The sequence below is a fragment of the Wasmannia auropunctata genome, unplaced genomic scaffold (assembly GCF_000956235.1).
Source record: "Wasmannia auropunctata unplaced genomic scaffold, wasmannia.A_1.0 LD336000.1, whole genome shotgun sequence".
In the NCBI taxonomy this organism is placed as follows: Eukaryota; Metazoa; Arthropoda; class Insecta; order Hymenoptera; family Formicidae; genus Wasmannia; species Wasmannia auropunctata.
The window spans coordinates 4,171,453-4,190,860 of record NW_012026890.1 but is presented as its reverse complement, the minus strand read 5'-3'; the positions used below and the strand labels follow the sequence as shown (position 1 = coordinate 4,190,860).

Below are 19,408 nucleotides of genomic sequence, written 5' to 3'. Positions count from 1 at the left end.
TCGGGGTAATAGACCTTTCTGTGAATCGCGATATCTTTTGCTGGACATAAACTGAATTTCACGCTGTCACACAAATAATTGTGCCAGTTTTGGAGCAATTGATTGATTTTTGCAATGTAGCATGAATCATCGATATACCTTTAAAGGTCACATTACTTCCATCTATTCATCACCAATGCATCGTGCCAAATATGCATGGAATTTTGAATATTGGCATTTTGTCAAAATACTTTCGTTCTCTTTCGACGAACTCAACCCTCTTTGCACGTGTAACGAATTTCGAAGTTATATTACTCACGTTAGATATGTGGTCCTTTAAAATCCATTAACATTTTTAAACACTTCAAAATTTCAATTTTTAGAAAAATTATTTATTTAACATAACAGAAGAAGTAAATTATTTTAAATAATAATAAAAAAATAATTTTCTCAGTACGTCATAAACATTAAAAATTATACATACACATTACAAAATAAACTGTAATTATGTGTATACAGAAGAAAACATATTTCAATATTGAATTTTTACAATGAGTTTTTAACGTTTCTTTCAAAGATCTGTATATTATTTTTATATTATAATGTTTTATTGTTTTTTAAATATAGTATTTTGGTGTGTAAATCTCTTTTTTATAGTTATGATAAAATTTGTTGTAATAATTTTTCAGCCATTATAATAAATGCCATATTGCATACCTTTTAACGAGTTTTTAACGAGTTAACTTGAATCCGCAAACGACAATTATTTGACGCTATATTGTACTTCAAGTACAGCATAAAAACAATAAAATACACATGCAACGTTCTCAATAATATCTGATGCTCTCATGAAACGCGGAAGTTATGTATAATGCAATTGCGACACCGAGACGAATTATAGGCAATTAAGGTGAATTAGAAATAATGTTTTTTTGCCGATTGTTTATACATTAATTATTCTTCAAAGAGATTGGTATCTACAATATAAACTAAAGATACTATATACATATATAGATTAAACTTAACCGAGCTAATATAATATAATTTACTCACTGTCTACGTATAAGTGACGTAGTCCTAGATTTAGCCAGTAACATACTTGCCGATATCAGTTTAATCCAGTATTTGAAGTATTTGAGCACGCGTTATGGTACCTGACGCAAGATGAATATATAGCATACATACGATAACTAAACGACACAGCCGACGTATTGAAATTCTGCTGATGTAATTATACCCATGTCAAATGTATGAACTTGAACACGGAAACAAATGATTAAACTCGACTATTCTTTCTTTTGATTTGAGTTTACGTCCAATCGACTATATATTTCAAATTTGAAAAGATAATTACAAATATTGTTAATTTTTACGGTGAGAATAACACTATAGTTAAGTCATTAAAATTAAATTTAAAAAAACAGCGAGCTTGCAGAGGATTTAAATTTTTTAAGCATTCAGCATTAAATTTGCATTCCAACCTTGTTGCGTTTTTGTAAAAATGCGAATTTTCTTTTTCGTGAAAAGAAGTAAGTAGATAAGTAAATAGAAAGATTTTAATTTTATCTTACTTTTTCGACAAATTTGCGCTTTTGCAAAAATAGCGAATATCAATAGAAATAATATTCTCACTTATTAAATAAATAATTTCTCCAATTTCGTCGATATGCACACAATAAAGTAAATTTAATTCTCTGTAAAAACCATCGGAACATATTGTTACCTATTCCAATCTATTACAATAAAATTTTAAACTAGTTCAAATTATTGTTGACAATTAATAAAATTCTATTTTTTTATCTAATAAACTCGCATCAACATCATTTCCTATGAGAATTTGAACTCTAATATATGTGTGTACATATAATATTTATATAGAAGTTAAATGTATACACTATATATATATATAGTTTACAAATTATGCAGCATATATTATAAAATAAAATTTGATTTATACACTTTTTATAATAATTCTGTTAAAGTAAACAAGAATCAATTAAAATCACTAGATAATTATGTGGAAATTTAATAAATGTATAAAAGATATTACTGCATTTTTCTGTTTCTTTGCTAGTTTCTATAATTAACTAGTAAGTTAAACGGCTTACGTCGTGCAAATTTCACTTTGAAATTAAAACGTTTTTTTTTTCTTGATAAGAAAAATTTGCACGAAGTTACAATTGTCATCGTCGCAATTGTGTTTATATATCTATAGAAGAAATATCTTTTTTCATTTCATATTATTATAGAAATATTATATGGCAAATATTGCCTATATTGTACATGTTTACGTTTATATATAACTAAATAATAATCTAATTACTAAGAAAATTATAATTTGTGTAGTAATTAAAGTAAAGAATTTTGTATTAAAATACATAGTTTGCATAATATTTTTTGCTTTATTACTACACACATATATCATTTCTGCTAAAATTAATGCAAGATATTGTGCAATTGATTTGCTATTACTATATATTTTAACTCTTTTAAGCAAGATGATTTACAATTGCGCACCGACAGCCGTCACATTCTACATTGTTTATATGACACACCTGTCATGTCCGCGGAATATCTTCTTCCGACAAGATCTCTGATTATACATGTAACCAATCCGCTCTCGCTCACGCGAAAAAGCTTATTATATATAACTATCCTTATTTCCTTTAGGACGCAGAAATTATTAACTAGATTAAAAGAGATCAATTTATTTTAGAAATTATATAATTATCAATTATATTAATAAGTTATATATCTTTTTAGTTATATTTAGCAAGCAGATTTTTATCTAAGTAATACTTGTTAGAAAGTATTCATATTCTACAATATGCATATGACACAGATGTAATAAGAGACGATATACATGCAAAGATAATAATTCTAATTAGTTGCTCTTAAATATTAATAGCTATTTGGATTTTACAAATAATTTTATTGTTAATGGTACTTCAATGAAGCAAAAAATGTAAAAATTTTTTTATTGTGTGAATTGTTTCTTTACGACGTTAAAATTATCGAATAGTAGCGCACGGTTTACATAAAAGCATGCCCATGTTGACATGCTAAGCTCGCCTGTCGTTTCTCTTAAGGAAACCAGCACATTCATGGTAACTCGTTAAAAGGATGTTAAAAAAAGGCGCATCCACCGCTTATATCATCCCAACGTCGCACAGCAGTGGATTTGATTATCAGCCGCACACACCTGGCAGTAAACTGTCGTTAGCGCGTAACACAATGCCGCTAGCAATATGACTTGCATCGTCTTAAGTATTTTTTATGTATTGTATTTTAAAGTCATTGATATACCAGACACATGGCAATAAATGTATCTATTCGTTAAAAAAAAAAATCTACAATATTTTGAGTCTACTTAATTGTGCGCGCTACTACAGAAACCAGCATCTGCTATCTTTCGAATTAAAAATAGAGATTTTTATAAAGAAAAAAAATATATAATGTTTTGTGTACGGAAAAGTATCAATATACATAATTGGATACATTAATTGATGGAAATTTTATTTACTTGCGATTTAAAAGAAATAAAAGCGTGTTGTCTTTTAAATTGTTTCAAGTAACAATAGAATCATTAATGACGCATATTTGATGTTAAATTTGCGTTTTTCATTTTTTGACTACATGTTCTTATATTTTTTGTTTTTGGAGTAAGAGTACACTTGCACGTCAGAAAAAGAAAAGAGGTGAAGATATTAAATATAGCTAAAAAAAAAGCAATCCATTGTCAAGCATTGGCTACAGTATTTTTTTGTACGATGTATCTACATAAAATCATTGCTTTCTTGACGACAGATTATAAACGAAGCGTAAGACCGCGCAGATGTAGCGAAGTGTTTGCGATATCGTCAAGCAAACAAGAACAATTATTTATTTAACTACTTATCAATTATCGATTATCGATTAACTGCTTGTAAAAAAAATTAGCATTGATCGTAGATAAGAGAATACCGATAGTATCTCTATAATAAATACCATTCTTTTATTAAATAATACGCAATTTGAATCAATATGCCAATTGCTTTTAAAATTTTCACGTATTTAATCTAAAGTAAAGAAATTATATTTTAAATTTTTATATCTTTTTTTTTAATATTAAAGAACTTCTGTATTAAATTTATATACATATATTACGTACACATATATATATAAAATATGTTACACATAATATATGAATGTAATATATATTTCAAACATTATTTAAAGTTAAATTTAATAACAATATGATATCGTATTCAACTTTTATTTTAAAACTTTTAGTACTCTTAATTTTAACTCCAATAAAGAAATAATTCAAGAATCAATGAAATATATTTTAAATTTTACACTACAATATTTATTATTAAAACTATATTTATTCTTAAATTTTTCATTAAAAAAAATCTAGATAAAATATATTAAATTTATTATATATACAAAATGATAAACATGATAAACATGATTTATCTATGTATTGCCGTAAAATATGATAAGAACAACATGAATAACAAATGTTATCTCGATAAGAAGTAACTACGATGCTTAAAGCCAGAAACACTAGATTTTTTTTTACATCCGTCAATATACATATATTTTTCTTCTTTAGGAATTTGTAAATACGGTTCAGTGATTTAGTTTATCCTTCGGCAGTAATGAAACATGACTGTAAAATGCTCTTCAAAAGCCGCGTAAAGGATTCCGGCGCAGAAAGACCGGCATTGCATCACTTCTGCCAGCACCGCTTATTAGTAACAACAATAGCAAACACTAACTCGACAGAAGAGAGCGGATAATTTATTCGCGGATCAGTTTACGCTTCCTTCCAGTGTATAAATTTCGAAGCAGGAATTAAATTCAGTATAAGGTATTTCCGCAAAGGGGATCCCTTCGCGCCAGCATGAACGTATATATTGCCGTGAACGTAAACATAAAGTCAACGTCATCGACCGCATTGACAGTTCCACGCCGTCTATATAAATGTCAGAATCACTGAAAAAGGTGGTAGTCGCTCGCGGAACTCGATCGCACGGCCATCCTTCGGTGACTCGTGCCGATAATGAACGCAAACTAAACTGTCTCGTTGCGATTTCGTTACGCGAACGACTCTTTCCTAAAATAAAAATTTGCCGCGCACATACGTTTCCACGAACAGACGAAGTTCAACGAACAAATTTCTAAAGTGGGAACTCGGCTAATTGCAGTGCAATACTATTAATACCGAAACTCTCTTTTTTAGTGACTTACGTGATTTTGAAGTGACAAGTATCGAGGTGAGTTACGGCTCGCTTTTTACCACACGGCTAAGTTATTTTTATATTTGTGAATAGCTTTCTTCATTACGTTCGATTTTCTATTTTTCTCTTTGAGAACCCTACCGCTCCTGTTTTATAACACAATTTCTTTCAACTCTCATTGTTCGTACATTAACCCTTAGGCATTTTTTCACGAATACATGCACGCACAAAGCTCACTTCTCTTTTCGCGCCATCGTTGCATCAACCGCCAATTTTCGAAATACGAGCGGACCAACGCGACGGGCGACCTTCACGCCTTTTCATCTCGCGTCATAAACGTTCTGCATTCCCGCCGGTGGCGTTCTTTTGCAAAGCGTGATGAAAATCGCGCTCGTTTCTCTTGAAAACGCACATTCTTTTATTCTTATTCCCTCCCTCTTCATTTTCCTTCGTTCCTTACGCAAGCACGTCAAGGTTTACGAAAACGTGCTGCATGCAGTACGTCCGCGCCCACGCAAACTCGAAAAAATCGATGCACGCATGTTCCCGCTAGCCTCGCGAATATACGCATGCGGCCGTGTTCATAGTCAGAATGTTTACTACCCGAAAGAAACCTAGAATTTTCACGGGATTTATACATCTGCGTATATTCAAGTACATTTTCATGTGTCTCGCGAATTTTTATAAAGATAATCGGGGTGAACAATAATTAAAGATACATAATATACTCAGAAAAAGAGAACAGATACTATATTGTAGTGAATTTTTCCTATTCTATCCTAGGTTTCCAATTGTAGAAACTGATAGATATAATTTTGTAGAATCCCTGTTTTTTTATTAATTTTCAATATATAGTTTGTTTGCATTGATTGCATGCACTCCGATTTAATTCAAAGTTGCATTAAAAGATTCTCTAGTTAAAAATTTTGAATAAAAACCTGAAAAATTCGAAAATTCTCAACAAATTTTTTTTACAAGATTTTAGTAAACATCTTGATTATAGTTCTATTTAGATATATCTTTGCGTTCATTGAAATAATTTTAAGTGAAGGATCGTTATTATAGCAATTTGCAAATATTACATCGCATATCCTCGCAATTGGAACTGCGCGTGTCTATTACGCCTCCGCGCGGCGCCTAAGCGGCCGTGGAAAGGGAAGTTTGCGATGCATACTTCTTTTCGTAATATACTCGAGGAGTTTTGATCCACCAGAGGTCCAAATTTTCGTGCTGACGCTCAGTGCCTTGTGTCAGATTCTCGCAGATCGCTTCAGCAATATTGTAAATCGCAAGTCGCAGGTGATTGTGAAATTTTTACACTCTCTCCCTCCGTCTCTCTCTCTCTCTCTCTCTCTCTCTCTCTCTCTCTCTCTCTCAGCTTCTAATCGAATCTCGCATCGTGATAAGTATCAGATTGAAATTTTATTCTGTAATGCATGATTTTATCATCATCTTTTGTTACGCACTTATAAATATTTCATAATCGATTATATCCATAATAAAACGTGATCAACAAGTGAATCAAATTTAGATTTTGCACCGATCGCTTAAACACGGTACGTATTTATTTCGGAATCTATGTCTATTTTAATTTTTCTATCGCTTAACTGATAGCGCGCATAATTGATAAACTATTGAATTACTATTTGAACTAATCAATTTGAAAGATGCATTAAATAACTTACTTTATTTTATTTAAATACATTTATAAAACTTTAAATAATGACTTTTTTAAAATCTTTTCTTGCTTAATAGTAAAGCAATCTTTTATTATAATTAATTAATTAATTTATTAGTTTTGTAAATAAACTATCACTTTTTACGATCAAAATACGTTCTTGATTTAATTCTTTTCGATCTGGCCTTATTTTAACATAAAAAATAGAAAAATATTTTTAATAAAATAATTTTATAATTTCTTCAGCTAAGTGGATTGTTTCATGTATACTGATGTTTTACCGATGTTTATAAAATATGTAAATATTATTAAAAATAATTGAATAATTAACAGAATATGATTTAAAAAAAAATTAAATTTTCGAATATAATACACAATAAACAGTTACATGAAATATTATATAAATTTATAGATACAAATTAGAGCAAACTGTTTTAATTTAATGTAAATGTAATTTTTTTTAAATTTGTACTATTTTTAAATTATGATGTAATTACATTTTATTCTGTTAATCCTCGGGTCAGCTTATATTTAGTCAATTTAATCTAAATTCAAAAAGAATAAATTAAACAAAGAAATATAATAAAATTTTAATGTGTGGAAGAAAGAAAATATAAGTCTCTTGCACAATAATTACATTCGAATGATATTTATTAGTGACAAGTATTCATTGGTGACAAATAACATGTACGCATTATTGAAAACGCATTATCGTTTGAAATTCATTATCTTTAAAATAGATTGATCATTTAATTATCTGGAAAAAGCATATGAAACTGGCTTATTATTTTGATCGATTATCTATTCGCGATTCGCCTGTCGTGTAAGTCAGTGATAAATCGAAGTCTTGGTCCGAGCCGAGTTGATAAGGGGAACGACCGTCAATGGGAGGTACTTTCAAGGACATCGTAGGCGTCTCGGTGTCACCGTTGTTGACAACAAGAACCGCATGTATGAGAAAGTAAAGCTCGCGACAACAACCGAAAACCGTTTCATATATTTATTTGTTATGTTGGCATTGTGAGGTGTATGCATTTGCAAGCACGAAGCGATAGTAAATCGATGAAAATGAATCGTGTCTCGCCGTTGAACATTCGTTATTGATTTCGAGTTACTACTTGACTCTGTTTTCCATTTCGCTGACCCGTAATTTTGTACAGGTGCATTGAATCAAAAGAAGGATTCAGATACAGGACAAAAATTATACGAGATCTTTATTAGAAGAGTTATTTTCTCGTTTTACCCCGGCAGAAATGCCTGTCTGTGTTCATTCACTTTAATTATTTTTCCCTTTGTTTTCCCTTTCTTTATAATTTCCTATTGTTTTTTTGCAAATGTTTTATAATTATCTATTGTTTTTTTGCAACTCATAGTTTGACAAGTAATGATAAAATTATAAATCCGTCAACGTTTTTTTTTCTTTGATGCAACAAAGCTAAACAAAAGTGGAATTGTTTATATCAAAGCGTTTTTATATTTATAATTTTGGTTAAAAATAAAAAAGTTATAGGTATCTAAGATTTTAAATATATAGAAAAGAAAAAAGGTTTTTATTTCTTTTTTAATTTAAATTGGGCTTACAAAAAATTGGGTAACCAAATTTAATCTCTTATTTAATTGTTTAAATATTTTTAACGTTGAAATTTATGAAACGTTATAAATAATTGTCTTAAAATATTGTTGTTTATAAAGAACACTAACTTTTGATAGATATCAGAGGGAGAAGAAAAGAGATAATCACTTTAATTTTTCGAGAACACATTATATAATCGCATTGATTCTTTCATTGTCATTAGACAGATAAACGTTTATAAAAATAACCCTTGTATCAATTTAGTACAAAAATAAGAAAAAATTGGCAGATATGATAAGTTGTTATATTCATGCAATATTTATTTTAATTTTTATTATACATCGCTATTATTTTCTCAGATAGTCATAATAAAAAATTGTTCATAAATCGTTTTAGCGCTAGTCATTGCTAGTAAATCTCTCAAATTTGCAAGACGTTGAACCGCACAATTGAATTTTGGGAATATGGCCAAATGATTACTCGAAAATTTGCGTGCCGCAAAACGCAGTCATATTACTATTTATAAGTCTGTAGGAAAAAGAGAGAATGAGAGAGTGAGACTGATAATATTTTTTGCACATACTCGCTCACAAACACAAGACAATCTTTAAATATAGACCTGTCCGACAGTATCTTATCTTATTTCCGAAACTTCCGGATAGTTCACATGAAAGGTGAATTATCCGAACATGCGACCGGTCACTGGTATTCATTAATTGAAGAGCAGAAGTCATACATACATACTGCAAACATTTGATCAATCTGACTCATTGCTCGTAAATGTCCGTAGTCTTTTCTGCGAAATACTTCGTGACCTTAATTGCCCTTCTCGTAATCACTCCAGGAGACCTTCTAATCGATATTGAATCACATGTCGCCTTCCGAAAATTGCAACGTGCGTAGTATTAAAGAGATTATTCTATTTACGCGTTATGCCTAAATAATATAGGGAAATTTCCAGCAAGAGATAAAGATGACTCCTCAATGTCGATTTGTATCGCTGGAAAGTTCCCGTAATTACACAATAGGCAGAACATATATATAATGTACGTACATCGGAATAGATTGTTACTGTACATTTGTTGCCTTCCTTTTAGAATTATCGTTCTAGCTATTTAATCACCTTTTTACTTAACTATTTATGCGGAAAGATAATGGCTTGCGTAATGTGCATGGATAGCCGGAAAGTAAAAAAATATATTGCTTGTAATGCAATTTTCAGACCAAGCAAGATGGAGAATCGTTTTCAAAACGACGCACCGAAAAGTGATGCGATTGGACAATTACAACAAAATATCAAGAGATCCTCGATATCTATTAATGTGGGCGTAATGTCGGACGTATTTCCACGACTGGATCATTACAGGTATAGTTTTATAAGATACATCAATATATTACATATGTACATGTATCAAATTAATTACATATATACACTTCTTAATTATCACATTATATGTTTTGTTGGTTTGAAAAAAAAAAGAACTCTTAATTATTACAAAATTTGCTATATTTATCATAGTCTAGCGTCTGTTTAGTCTGTTTTGTTTAAGTAATATTAGATAATTGTTAATTTCTTTTTCGCATTTACGTCTCCATTATAAAAAAAATCTGTACCGTTTTTCATACATTTATCCGAGAAATATTTATTTGATTTGGCGAATCGAACTGGCTAGAAAAATAATAATTTTATCATTACATCTGCACCAATCTCTTTTTTTTATAGAATAAGCCGTCGCGCAAAAAGACCATCTCTGGGCGCTCTACATAATGGAGATGCAGTAAAGGTGAGGAAACCTATACATTTATGCTTTATCACAGGTTAATACAATAGTATTAAAATTTCAAATATTAAATAAAAAATCTAAGACATTTAAAATAAAATAAATAAATATGACATAATAAATAAATAAATAAATAAATCATATATTTAAATCTCTTGATATAACTAGCCACCTACACTGTCGCCGCACGATTGATAACTAGTTATATCAAGAGATATATGATCTCTTTAATACTTTGCAAAATCCAACGTGCAAAATCCAATTTCAAAAATCGCGCAAATGCCAATGGAATTTTATCAACTCTCGAAAAATGAGAGTAAGTGCATACTTGCGCTCAAGATCAAATGGGTATCTCACCGTTTAATATATTATTATATATAATTAAAACACTTTTGTGAAATATTTGTTTCTCAAATGTCTTTTGAAATATTTTAGCGGTCCAATCTTAATTCTTAACTTTCGCAATTCTTAACGCTTAATTATACTGTCAACAGTATTTATTTTATTTAATTCACACGTAGTTTGTAGCAAGAAACGTTAAAACTGAACAAAATGAATCGTATTTCTAAAAGTCAAGTAATCTTCAAAATTTTTAAATTTCTTGCAATCAATAGAGTTTCTGAAGTTTTTTATTATCAATATATCGATATATATTGTCAAAATTATGTAATTTATATAGTTTATTATTTTATTATGTAATTTGTATTTGAATTATGTGTAATTATGTGATTTACGATGTTGAATAGTTTATCAACATCAAATTGGTCGGCATCAAATTGCGCAACGTAGGCAGTGCGGAATTGAGCCTCTAAATAAACACTGTTCCAGGACGCCAATGCCGTCGAGACCGGACAAGTCGGGAACGTCAGCGATCAGCAGCATCACGTCGGAATAAAATTAGGATGGATCCAAGGCGTTTGCATACCGTGCCTGCTGAACATATGGGGCGTAATGCTGTTTCTGCGACTCCCGTGGATAGTCGCGCAGGCCGGCATACTACAGACCATCGGCATTATCGGACTATCATCGTTCATCTGCTTCATTACGACGCTTAGCCTCAGCGCAATTAGCAGTAATGGGGAAGTAAAGGGAGGTGTGTTACGGTAACGCATTCCGTAATTCTTTTTTTTTTTTCACCGAAGGAGTGGCGTCGTGCACACCACGTACCGCTCTATATACGATGTCGTTAGACGCTCGGGGTTTGTCCCCGAACTAGAAGAGTCCTTATCATTATTATTAACCAATTTAGCCCGGGCAATTTGTCTTGATGAGACAAAACAGAAAACGTGATTATAATTCACCTAAAATTTGCTATACATTTCTAATCTAACAATTCGTTTAATACAGAATAATAATAAATGACAGAGATAAAATTGTTAATTTAAAAGCATGATAATTATTCTTTTAATGCCATTAAAAAAATTGGATGTAAAAGTTTTGAGCTTTTATGTCATCATAAAATGAGTGGATTTAATAAATTATCTTTCAGTGTAAATTTATTACAAAATCCAGTTTTTTAATTAATTTTGACTGGAGTCTGCTTTAATGCGTAGCTTAACAATATTTTAGTACATTTTTAATATTAAAAAACTGATTTTTTAAATAATCACAAGTTGATTTAAATAATTCGAATAGTTGTTTGATATTTTACATTTTTATTTATGCAGAAAGATGGTTAAAAATGAAATAAAATCAATTAATTTACAGGTGGAGTATACTTCATGATGTCTCGTTCTCTTGGGTCTGAGTTAGGCACATCGGTTGGCATCGTGTTTATGGTTGCAAACATTATATCAGCTTCTATGAACACGATCGGTTTCTGTGATTCCCTGAACGATTTATTAAAAGCAAATAATTTGAAGATCATAGATAATGGCATAAATGACGTTAGAATCGTTGGTATAATGGCACTTGTCGTTATGAGTCTTATCTGTGCGATCGGCATGGAGTGGGAATCAAAGGTATTAGATCTGTTTATTCTAGAATAATTTTGTTTATGTAAAGGAAAGTCGCCACATAAATCTCCTAAAAAGACACTTGCTTATTTCTTGGAAATTAAACGTTTCATCTTATTAATAATAATAAAAATATGATCTGTCAACATAAATAAAAAGTTAAAAACCTATAATTTATATATTTGTGATTTATTTCTATATACAAAATCAGCTAAAAACAAATTTTACAAATGTAAAAACAATATTTTTATGATTTTTTTTAATAGGGTTTTATTTCTAACTTTGAAGAAATATAATTCAAAGTGATATGATGATACATCGGCGACCTTCCTCTATATAGATCAAATTCTTATACGAGTAACTTGTTATGAAAATGATATATTAATGATAATTTGATTAAAAAGTAACGATTATAAAATAAATTTGTTTCGATTTGATATTAATGTACTATGCGTTCTATCATTAGGCACAAAACTTCCTTATCGTCATTATCATAGGTGCGATCCTCAATTTTGTAATTGGTACTATCATGGGACCACAAACCGAGGAACAAATAGCGAAAGGTTTCATAGGGTTTTCTGGTGAGTATAAAACTATAATTAGTAAAACGATATAATAACAATACGATGTGAATCAAATGAAGTGGATCTATCAAAAATCTATCAAAGAGTTTAATAACTTGTTTTAATAAAAATATATTATTTCTAGCGGATGTATTTAAAGAGAATCTCGGATCGGATTATCGGTACTCTGAGAACAATCTTTTAGACTTCTTCTCAGTGTTTGCTATCTTCTTCCCATCGGTCACTGGGATTCAAGCGGGCGCTAACATTTCTGGTGATTTGAAGAATCCGGCGAGAAACATACCTTTTTGGGACTCTTCTCGCTCTACTGATCTCTATGCTTAGTTATCTAATGTGCAGCCTTTTTGCCGGCGGTGCGGCTCTCAGAGATGCAGGTGGTTTTGAGAATGGCATTATTGTAAACTGCACTCCTGGAGTTAACTGCACGTACGGATTGCACAACAGTTACCAAGTATGTCAATATTTAAAAATATTAATAAAGATACGATATATCTTGAAATTATCATGATAATTTCATATTTCAATCTCTAATTTCTTATTTTAATCTCAAATGATAGAACCAAAAGTGAATCTTTCAAAGATAAAGTATCAATTTTTACAATAAAAGTAAAATAAAGAATTGTTCTAAATTTATTTGCAAATTAACTTCAAAGAACATAAACAAATAACAAAACTTACAATGCTCAATTAATTTCTCAATTAATTATTAGTGCATTTTTATGAAAATACTCAATGCAAAATAAAGCTGCTAAAGAAGTATCTAATTTTGCACACAGAATAAATTTAATGTTTACTGCTTAAAATATGTTTATCTAAAAGAAATTATTTTCAAATTTGCTAAGAAATTGTGAAAATATAGTAATTGTTAGAATTTTTATTTAATAAGTAGGAAATTAATACTTTCAATTAACAAATAATTTATTAATTATGAATACAATTTTATATAGAATAATTATTTTTCTCAGGTTATGCAGTTAATGTCATTATGGGCACCGCTAATGTACGCAGGATGCTTCGCAGCTACTTTGTCGACGGCGATGACAAATGTATTGTCGGTGCCGAGACTCATTCAGGCTATGGGTCGAGATGGACTTTTTCCCTTTATTTACCTTAGCAAGGGATACGGAAAGGCCGGGGAACCCTATCGAGCATACGTTCTCACATTTATCATTGCGGCAATCTTTCTCTTACCCGGTAAAGTATCCCGAAATATTACAAACTTATTGAAATATCGAATTCCTATTATCGTTAATTTGATTTCCCAGAAACTCTTAATCGTTTCTCTTTCAGCCAATCTCAACGCAGTCGCACCGTACATCACGAACTTCTTTTTAGCGTCGTACGCTTTAATGAATTTATGCACTTTTCACGCAGAGCTCGTTCGACCTCTCGGATGGCGGCCTAGTTTTAAAGTAAATTAGAAATTTATTTAGTTAAATAAAACAAGACAAAAGTCTAAAAAACATTTCTTTCTAAAAATGCTTAATCTTTATTATTGTTTGATATTTTGATACCTCTTTCACTGCGTGTATGGTATTATATCATATGTAAAAAAAAATTTATTATAATTAGAAAAGAGAAATGAAAGAGATTTTTAAAATATGCCATTTTAGATTTATTTTATCACACATGTTAATTCCTTAAACTTATATATATATATAATTTATTTATTTAGGAAGATTAATGACTACCTGTTGAGAATTAAGAATTTTGAAAGAAAAGATTAGGCTTTTTAAATATTTTTATAAAGATAAAAATATACGCGCGGTATTTTATTAATTCCTTCTTTTTGTAGTACTACAATATCTGGCAATCTCTGTTGGGTTTTATCCTTTGCGTGGTGATTATGTTCCTCATCAATTGGGAGACGTTACTCATTACCATCGTAATCATCCTCGTGCTATATTTAATAGTACTTTACTCTAAACCAAACGCGAATTGGGGCAGCAGCATGCAGGCACAAGTTTATCGAACTACAATTTCCTACGTCCACAAGTATTATCATTTAAAACAAATAATTTCTTTTGTTTGCATTTGTATTCCTTTTAATCGAATTCCTTGCTCGGAATTACAGAATGTCTGAATTAATATCACTGCCTTTGTATTTTTACTTAAAGGAGTTTTCAGTTTGAAATTTACAATAACTTTTTTTAGGATGAATTCCATTAACGAACACGTGAAGAATTATGCTCCAAAAATTTTGGCGCTTACTGGTCCACCTGCTGCGAGACCTGCGTTAATACACTTGGCGAATCTTATCACGAAGAATTCGTTGCTGATTGTTGGAGAAGTTTTTTCGGTATTACATCAATTTATATTTAGCAATATAAGTCTATGCTTATTATTTATAATTGTTTACGCGGTAAAATTATGACGCTAACTTTTCAACGCAATTTCAGACACGACTGCCATATCGATTACGCTCCGAACGTAAAAATACGAGTATCTCCTGGCTAGAAAAACAAGATATAAAATCATTCTATCACTTGTTGGATGGCTTCAGTTTAGAACGAGGTGCTACTGCGCTGATGAAGACAGCCGGGATGGGCAATTTAACTCCTAATGTGGTTCTCTTGGGTTATAAGACCCACTGGTCGACATGCAGTCATAGAGATTTGCAAGAATATTTCAATATTATTCAGTAAGTTGATTGATTACTCGCTCCAAGATTAAAATGACAAATTAATAATGAAATAAATATTGAAATTAATATCAAAATATGCGAACGGCACGTTTCAAGATTTTAACACTTGTTTTCTCTCTGCAGCAATGTTTTCGATAACAAGTTGGCGGCGGCAATCTTAAGAATTCCCGAAGGTTTGGATTGCTCACAATCAGTCATGACAATCGATGAAGAGTCGAACGGAGACGATGATAACGGAGTTCTTGCACAGAATAACTATAATAATTTGGCGGGTAATACTTTGACGCGATCTGACAGCAATGATACCTTCATGAGCTCACAGATGACAATTCCCAGAATACAAAGCGTATCAACAATAGGTAAGAGTCGATATTAAATTAAAGTAGATAAAAATTATATCGCCCCTTGTCAGCCATATTTATAATTTACAGTTAATATTTACAGTTAATTATTACTTATAACGTAAAAAACTGTATTGTTTTTTTGTTACTTAAAACGAAAAGTATTCCATTTCTTGCAAATATATCAGAATTGTTAAATAAGAGATGAGATATAATTAAAAATCGTGATCAATGTTTCGATCTCTCTATAATTGTTTCATCCGCATTTTATTTAACATCATTTTATAGATACTTCATTTGTCACACCCGATACGACATCTGTGATTGAACATTCAACAATAAATTGGAAAGCTCAAGAAAATATAAAACAGAAGAAAAGACATGCTATTGACAAATTGCTGTAAGTAAAAACAACAAAATAATAGCTTTTTACCGTACTAAATAATATAAAAAATTTTTTTCACCAAATTTAGAATTGATTTTGTTATAAAAAAAATTTAATCATATATTTTTGAAATTTGTTGGTTTCTAATTTTTAATATTACATATTTTATTAATTAAAATTTAATTAAAATTTTTATTAAAGTGACTTAATTAACTAAGAAATCAAAAAATTTATTTAATTATTTATACTATTAAAGCTTTATTTTCCATGTTTTTAATTCTCATTGTTTAATATCTTCTCGTATACATGAAATTCTCGTTAAGAAAAAAAATATTTATTTCAGAGTAATTTTTTCCATAAAAATTTATAAATTCAGCCAAATTATTTAAATTTATTTACTGTTACAACTGATCAGCAATTATTTTAGCAAAAGGCGAAATGGCAGAATAGCTTCTACTCCAGAAAATATAACAATTTTTCAAAAAGAGCATAAGAAAGGAACAATTGATGTGTGGTGGCTATATGACGATGGAGGTAACTTAAACAAATAAACGGATGATTAATATGTCAATGAATTGATATAGACGTACTTTAACCATTCGTAACGTATAGTGTTCGCTGAAATTTCTTATTCAATTTTAAATGGCAGAAGTTATTTTATTCAACAGGTTTGACAATTCTCCTACCATATATAATCAACATGCGCTCAAATTGGAAGCACTGTAAGATGAGGTTATTCGCTCTGACCGACGATAAGCAAGATATCAACACGAAAGAAAAAGAGTAAGTAAATAATAAAAATATAATGTGCTTCATAATGTGTGTATGAATACTGATAATTTATCGGTGAAGTTATTTTGAGCAAACAATATTATTAAAAAATGTAATTAAAGTATAAAATTATTAATTTTTCTGCAGAATGATTGAGATAATGAACAAAATACGAATTGACTACAGAAGCCTGAAAGTAGTAGATGACACTAGCGTCGAATTAAAACAAGAAACACAGACTTTGTTTGATAAATTAATATCCGATTTTCGAGTAAATGATTCTTCCGAAAATAGTGGTAAGTTATTGGTGCAACTTTTGTTTCAACAATATCACTAATATGCAACTAATATTCAAAGTGTGAGAATAATAATTATTTTTAGGATGCTATATTACTGATAACGAGCTTCACGCTCAACGACATAAAACGCATCAGCAATTGCGATTGCGACAATTATTATTGGAAAATTCGAGTCAGTCTACCTTGGTAGTTATGTATGTATAATCATATATATTAAGTATTATACACACACAAACACACATCCTAATACTTATTGTAGAATATAAATATTTAATATTCATGTATTTACGTATAATAATTTTTTAATTTTGAATTAAATATAAGAAATTATTATACAAGTATTGACATTCGATATTTGCTTGCCCTTGTTAATTAAATACTATTAAATATTATATCGATCTGTATATTTAAATATTCTTGAAAATATATTTAAAAAGAATATTTTTGTAAGATATTCAAATATATGGGTTAAACATTTATATATAAATATGTAACTCTCATATCTTATTCTCTTACATTATTTTCTGCATTACGATTTACATTATTCTCTTTACATTATTATTAATAATTTCTCAAAAAAGCTTTTGTAATTTAAAGGTCTTTACCAATACCAAGAAGGGGTGCAGTTTCGGCGCCATTATACATGGCCTGGCTGGAGGTGCTTACAAGGGATATGCCACCTACTATTTTAGTCCGTGGAAATCAAACTTCTGTGGTGACAGTCTACTCATAAGCCACACAACTAGGTATAATTATCTATTAAATGATTATATGTACATACTAAATAATTAATATATGTATAATTACTGTCGTGCTCAATATATTTATATTTAAAATTTCTTATTTATAAATCTCCGATTATGAATCTGCAATTGTATAAAATATACTTATGTATAATAAATGTAAAAAAATTACGATCAATTTGTATCTATCCCTCGTCTTTACAATTTATTTCATTTTTAGTACTTAAAATAAGAATATATGCGTATATTAATTCTTTTTCTCTCCTTCTTTCTAAAAAAAGTTATATGTACTGCTTTTAATATTTTTTAACTAAAAGTATTTTAGTCAAAAGGTATGAAAAAGATAAATTAAGCTAATAAAATAAATAAATGTAGATATTTAAATATAAATTTATTTTATAAATAATATTTATATCTCTTCTCTTATAAGTAGATCTGTTTGCTTGCATGTTTTGCATTTAGAGTCTCGTTCTCTCTCTCTCTCTCTCTCTCTCTCTCTCTCTCTCTCTCTCTCTAACGTCCAAAAATTGTATATCTCTTTTTAAGTGTAAAAATTTTTTTGGGAATTTCAAACAACGCAAATCTTATACATATATCAAGGTAATTAGACTTTGATATGCTTTGAATTGAATCGATACTGTAAGTTGAAACTAACAAAACAGATAATTGAAACAAATGATTTAAATGAAAGAATTAAAATGGAGGGACAAGAATGAAGAAAAACATTAAGAGAAAATAGGAAGTAATTATAAAATTATAAAATTGTTCCGTCCAATACTATATACATATGTCAATAGATACAATCACCGACGAGATATCATTAAAGACTATCAAATCCTTGAAATCCTGGAAAATTTTCGTGATCATCAAAGGGAACCCGGAGGTATTACAACTGAAGAGTGTTGATGTTATCAACTATTAATACATAAATTTGCGATTGTTAATATAAATATTTAAATAATGCATTATTAAAATCATGATTTTTTATTATACAAATACTTTACAAATAATTTAAGAATTCTTATCATGCTACTGTAAATATCATTATATATTGGCGCAAAATTATAATTTTTTTTATACATATTGTTATCATTTTTAAATATGAATAATCAAACACGAATGGTAACTATAAAAATTCAGTTTTAAATAAAATTAACTATTAGCAAGTTGTAAATATATGTACACGTCTGAAAAACATTGGTCTAATAATAAATCGTAAAATTAGTACTACATTGTATTGGCTAATTGCTTAAATTTTAACAGTCACGCTAACTCCCATAAGATTGTCAGTCTTTAATAGTATCTCGTCGGTATATAATTGTACCATTTGCACCAAATCTGCAAAAAATCTGGCAACACACTATAGAGCTATACAATTTTAGAGATTAAAGGCCGCGCCTTTTCATGAGATACCATCGGCCACGCGCGCGGACATTTGAAATGACCGATA

At 29.7% G+C, this 19,408-nt stretch overlaps 2 protein-coding genes across 2 annotated transcripts in view; one reads left to right on the top strand and one right to left on the bottom strand.

Moving 5' to 3' along the window:
- Window positions 1-19,408, bottom strand: part of LOC105453396 (cyclin-dependent kinase 4-like) — a 144,067-nt gene that overhangs the window by 122,593 nt on the left and 2,066 nt on the right. The window lies entirely within an intron of this gene.
- On the top strand, window positions 4,949-18,040 carry LOC105453400 (bumetanide-sensitive sodium-(potassium)-chloride cotransporter). The gene is given in 20 exon segments (XM_011695334.1): window positions 4,949-5,240; window positions 9,678-9,821; window positions 10,179-10,239; window positions 11,065-11,329; window positions 11,944-12,197; window positions 12,658-12,772; window positions 12,900-13,060; window positions 13,062-13,226; window positions 13,741-13,969; window positions 14,066-14,187; window positions 14,571-14,770; window positions 14,930-15,074; window positions 15,175-15,416; window positions 15,543-15,778; window positions 16,049-16,160; window positions 16,573-16,679; window positions 16,814-16,928; window positions 17,064-17,212; window positions 17,298-17,409; window positions 17,813-18,040. Coding segments are annotated over 19 exon segments (3,060 nt in total). The 5' UTR covers window positions 4,949-5,240; window positions 9,678-9,687; the 3' UTR covers window positions 17,949-18,040.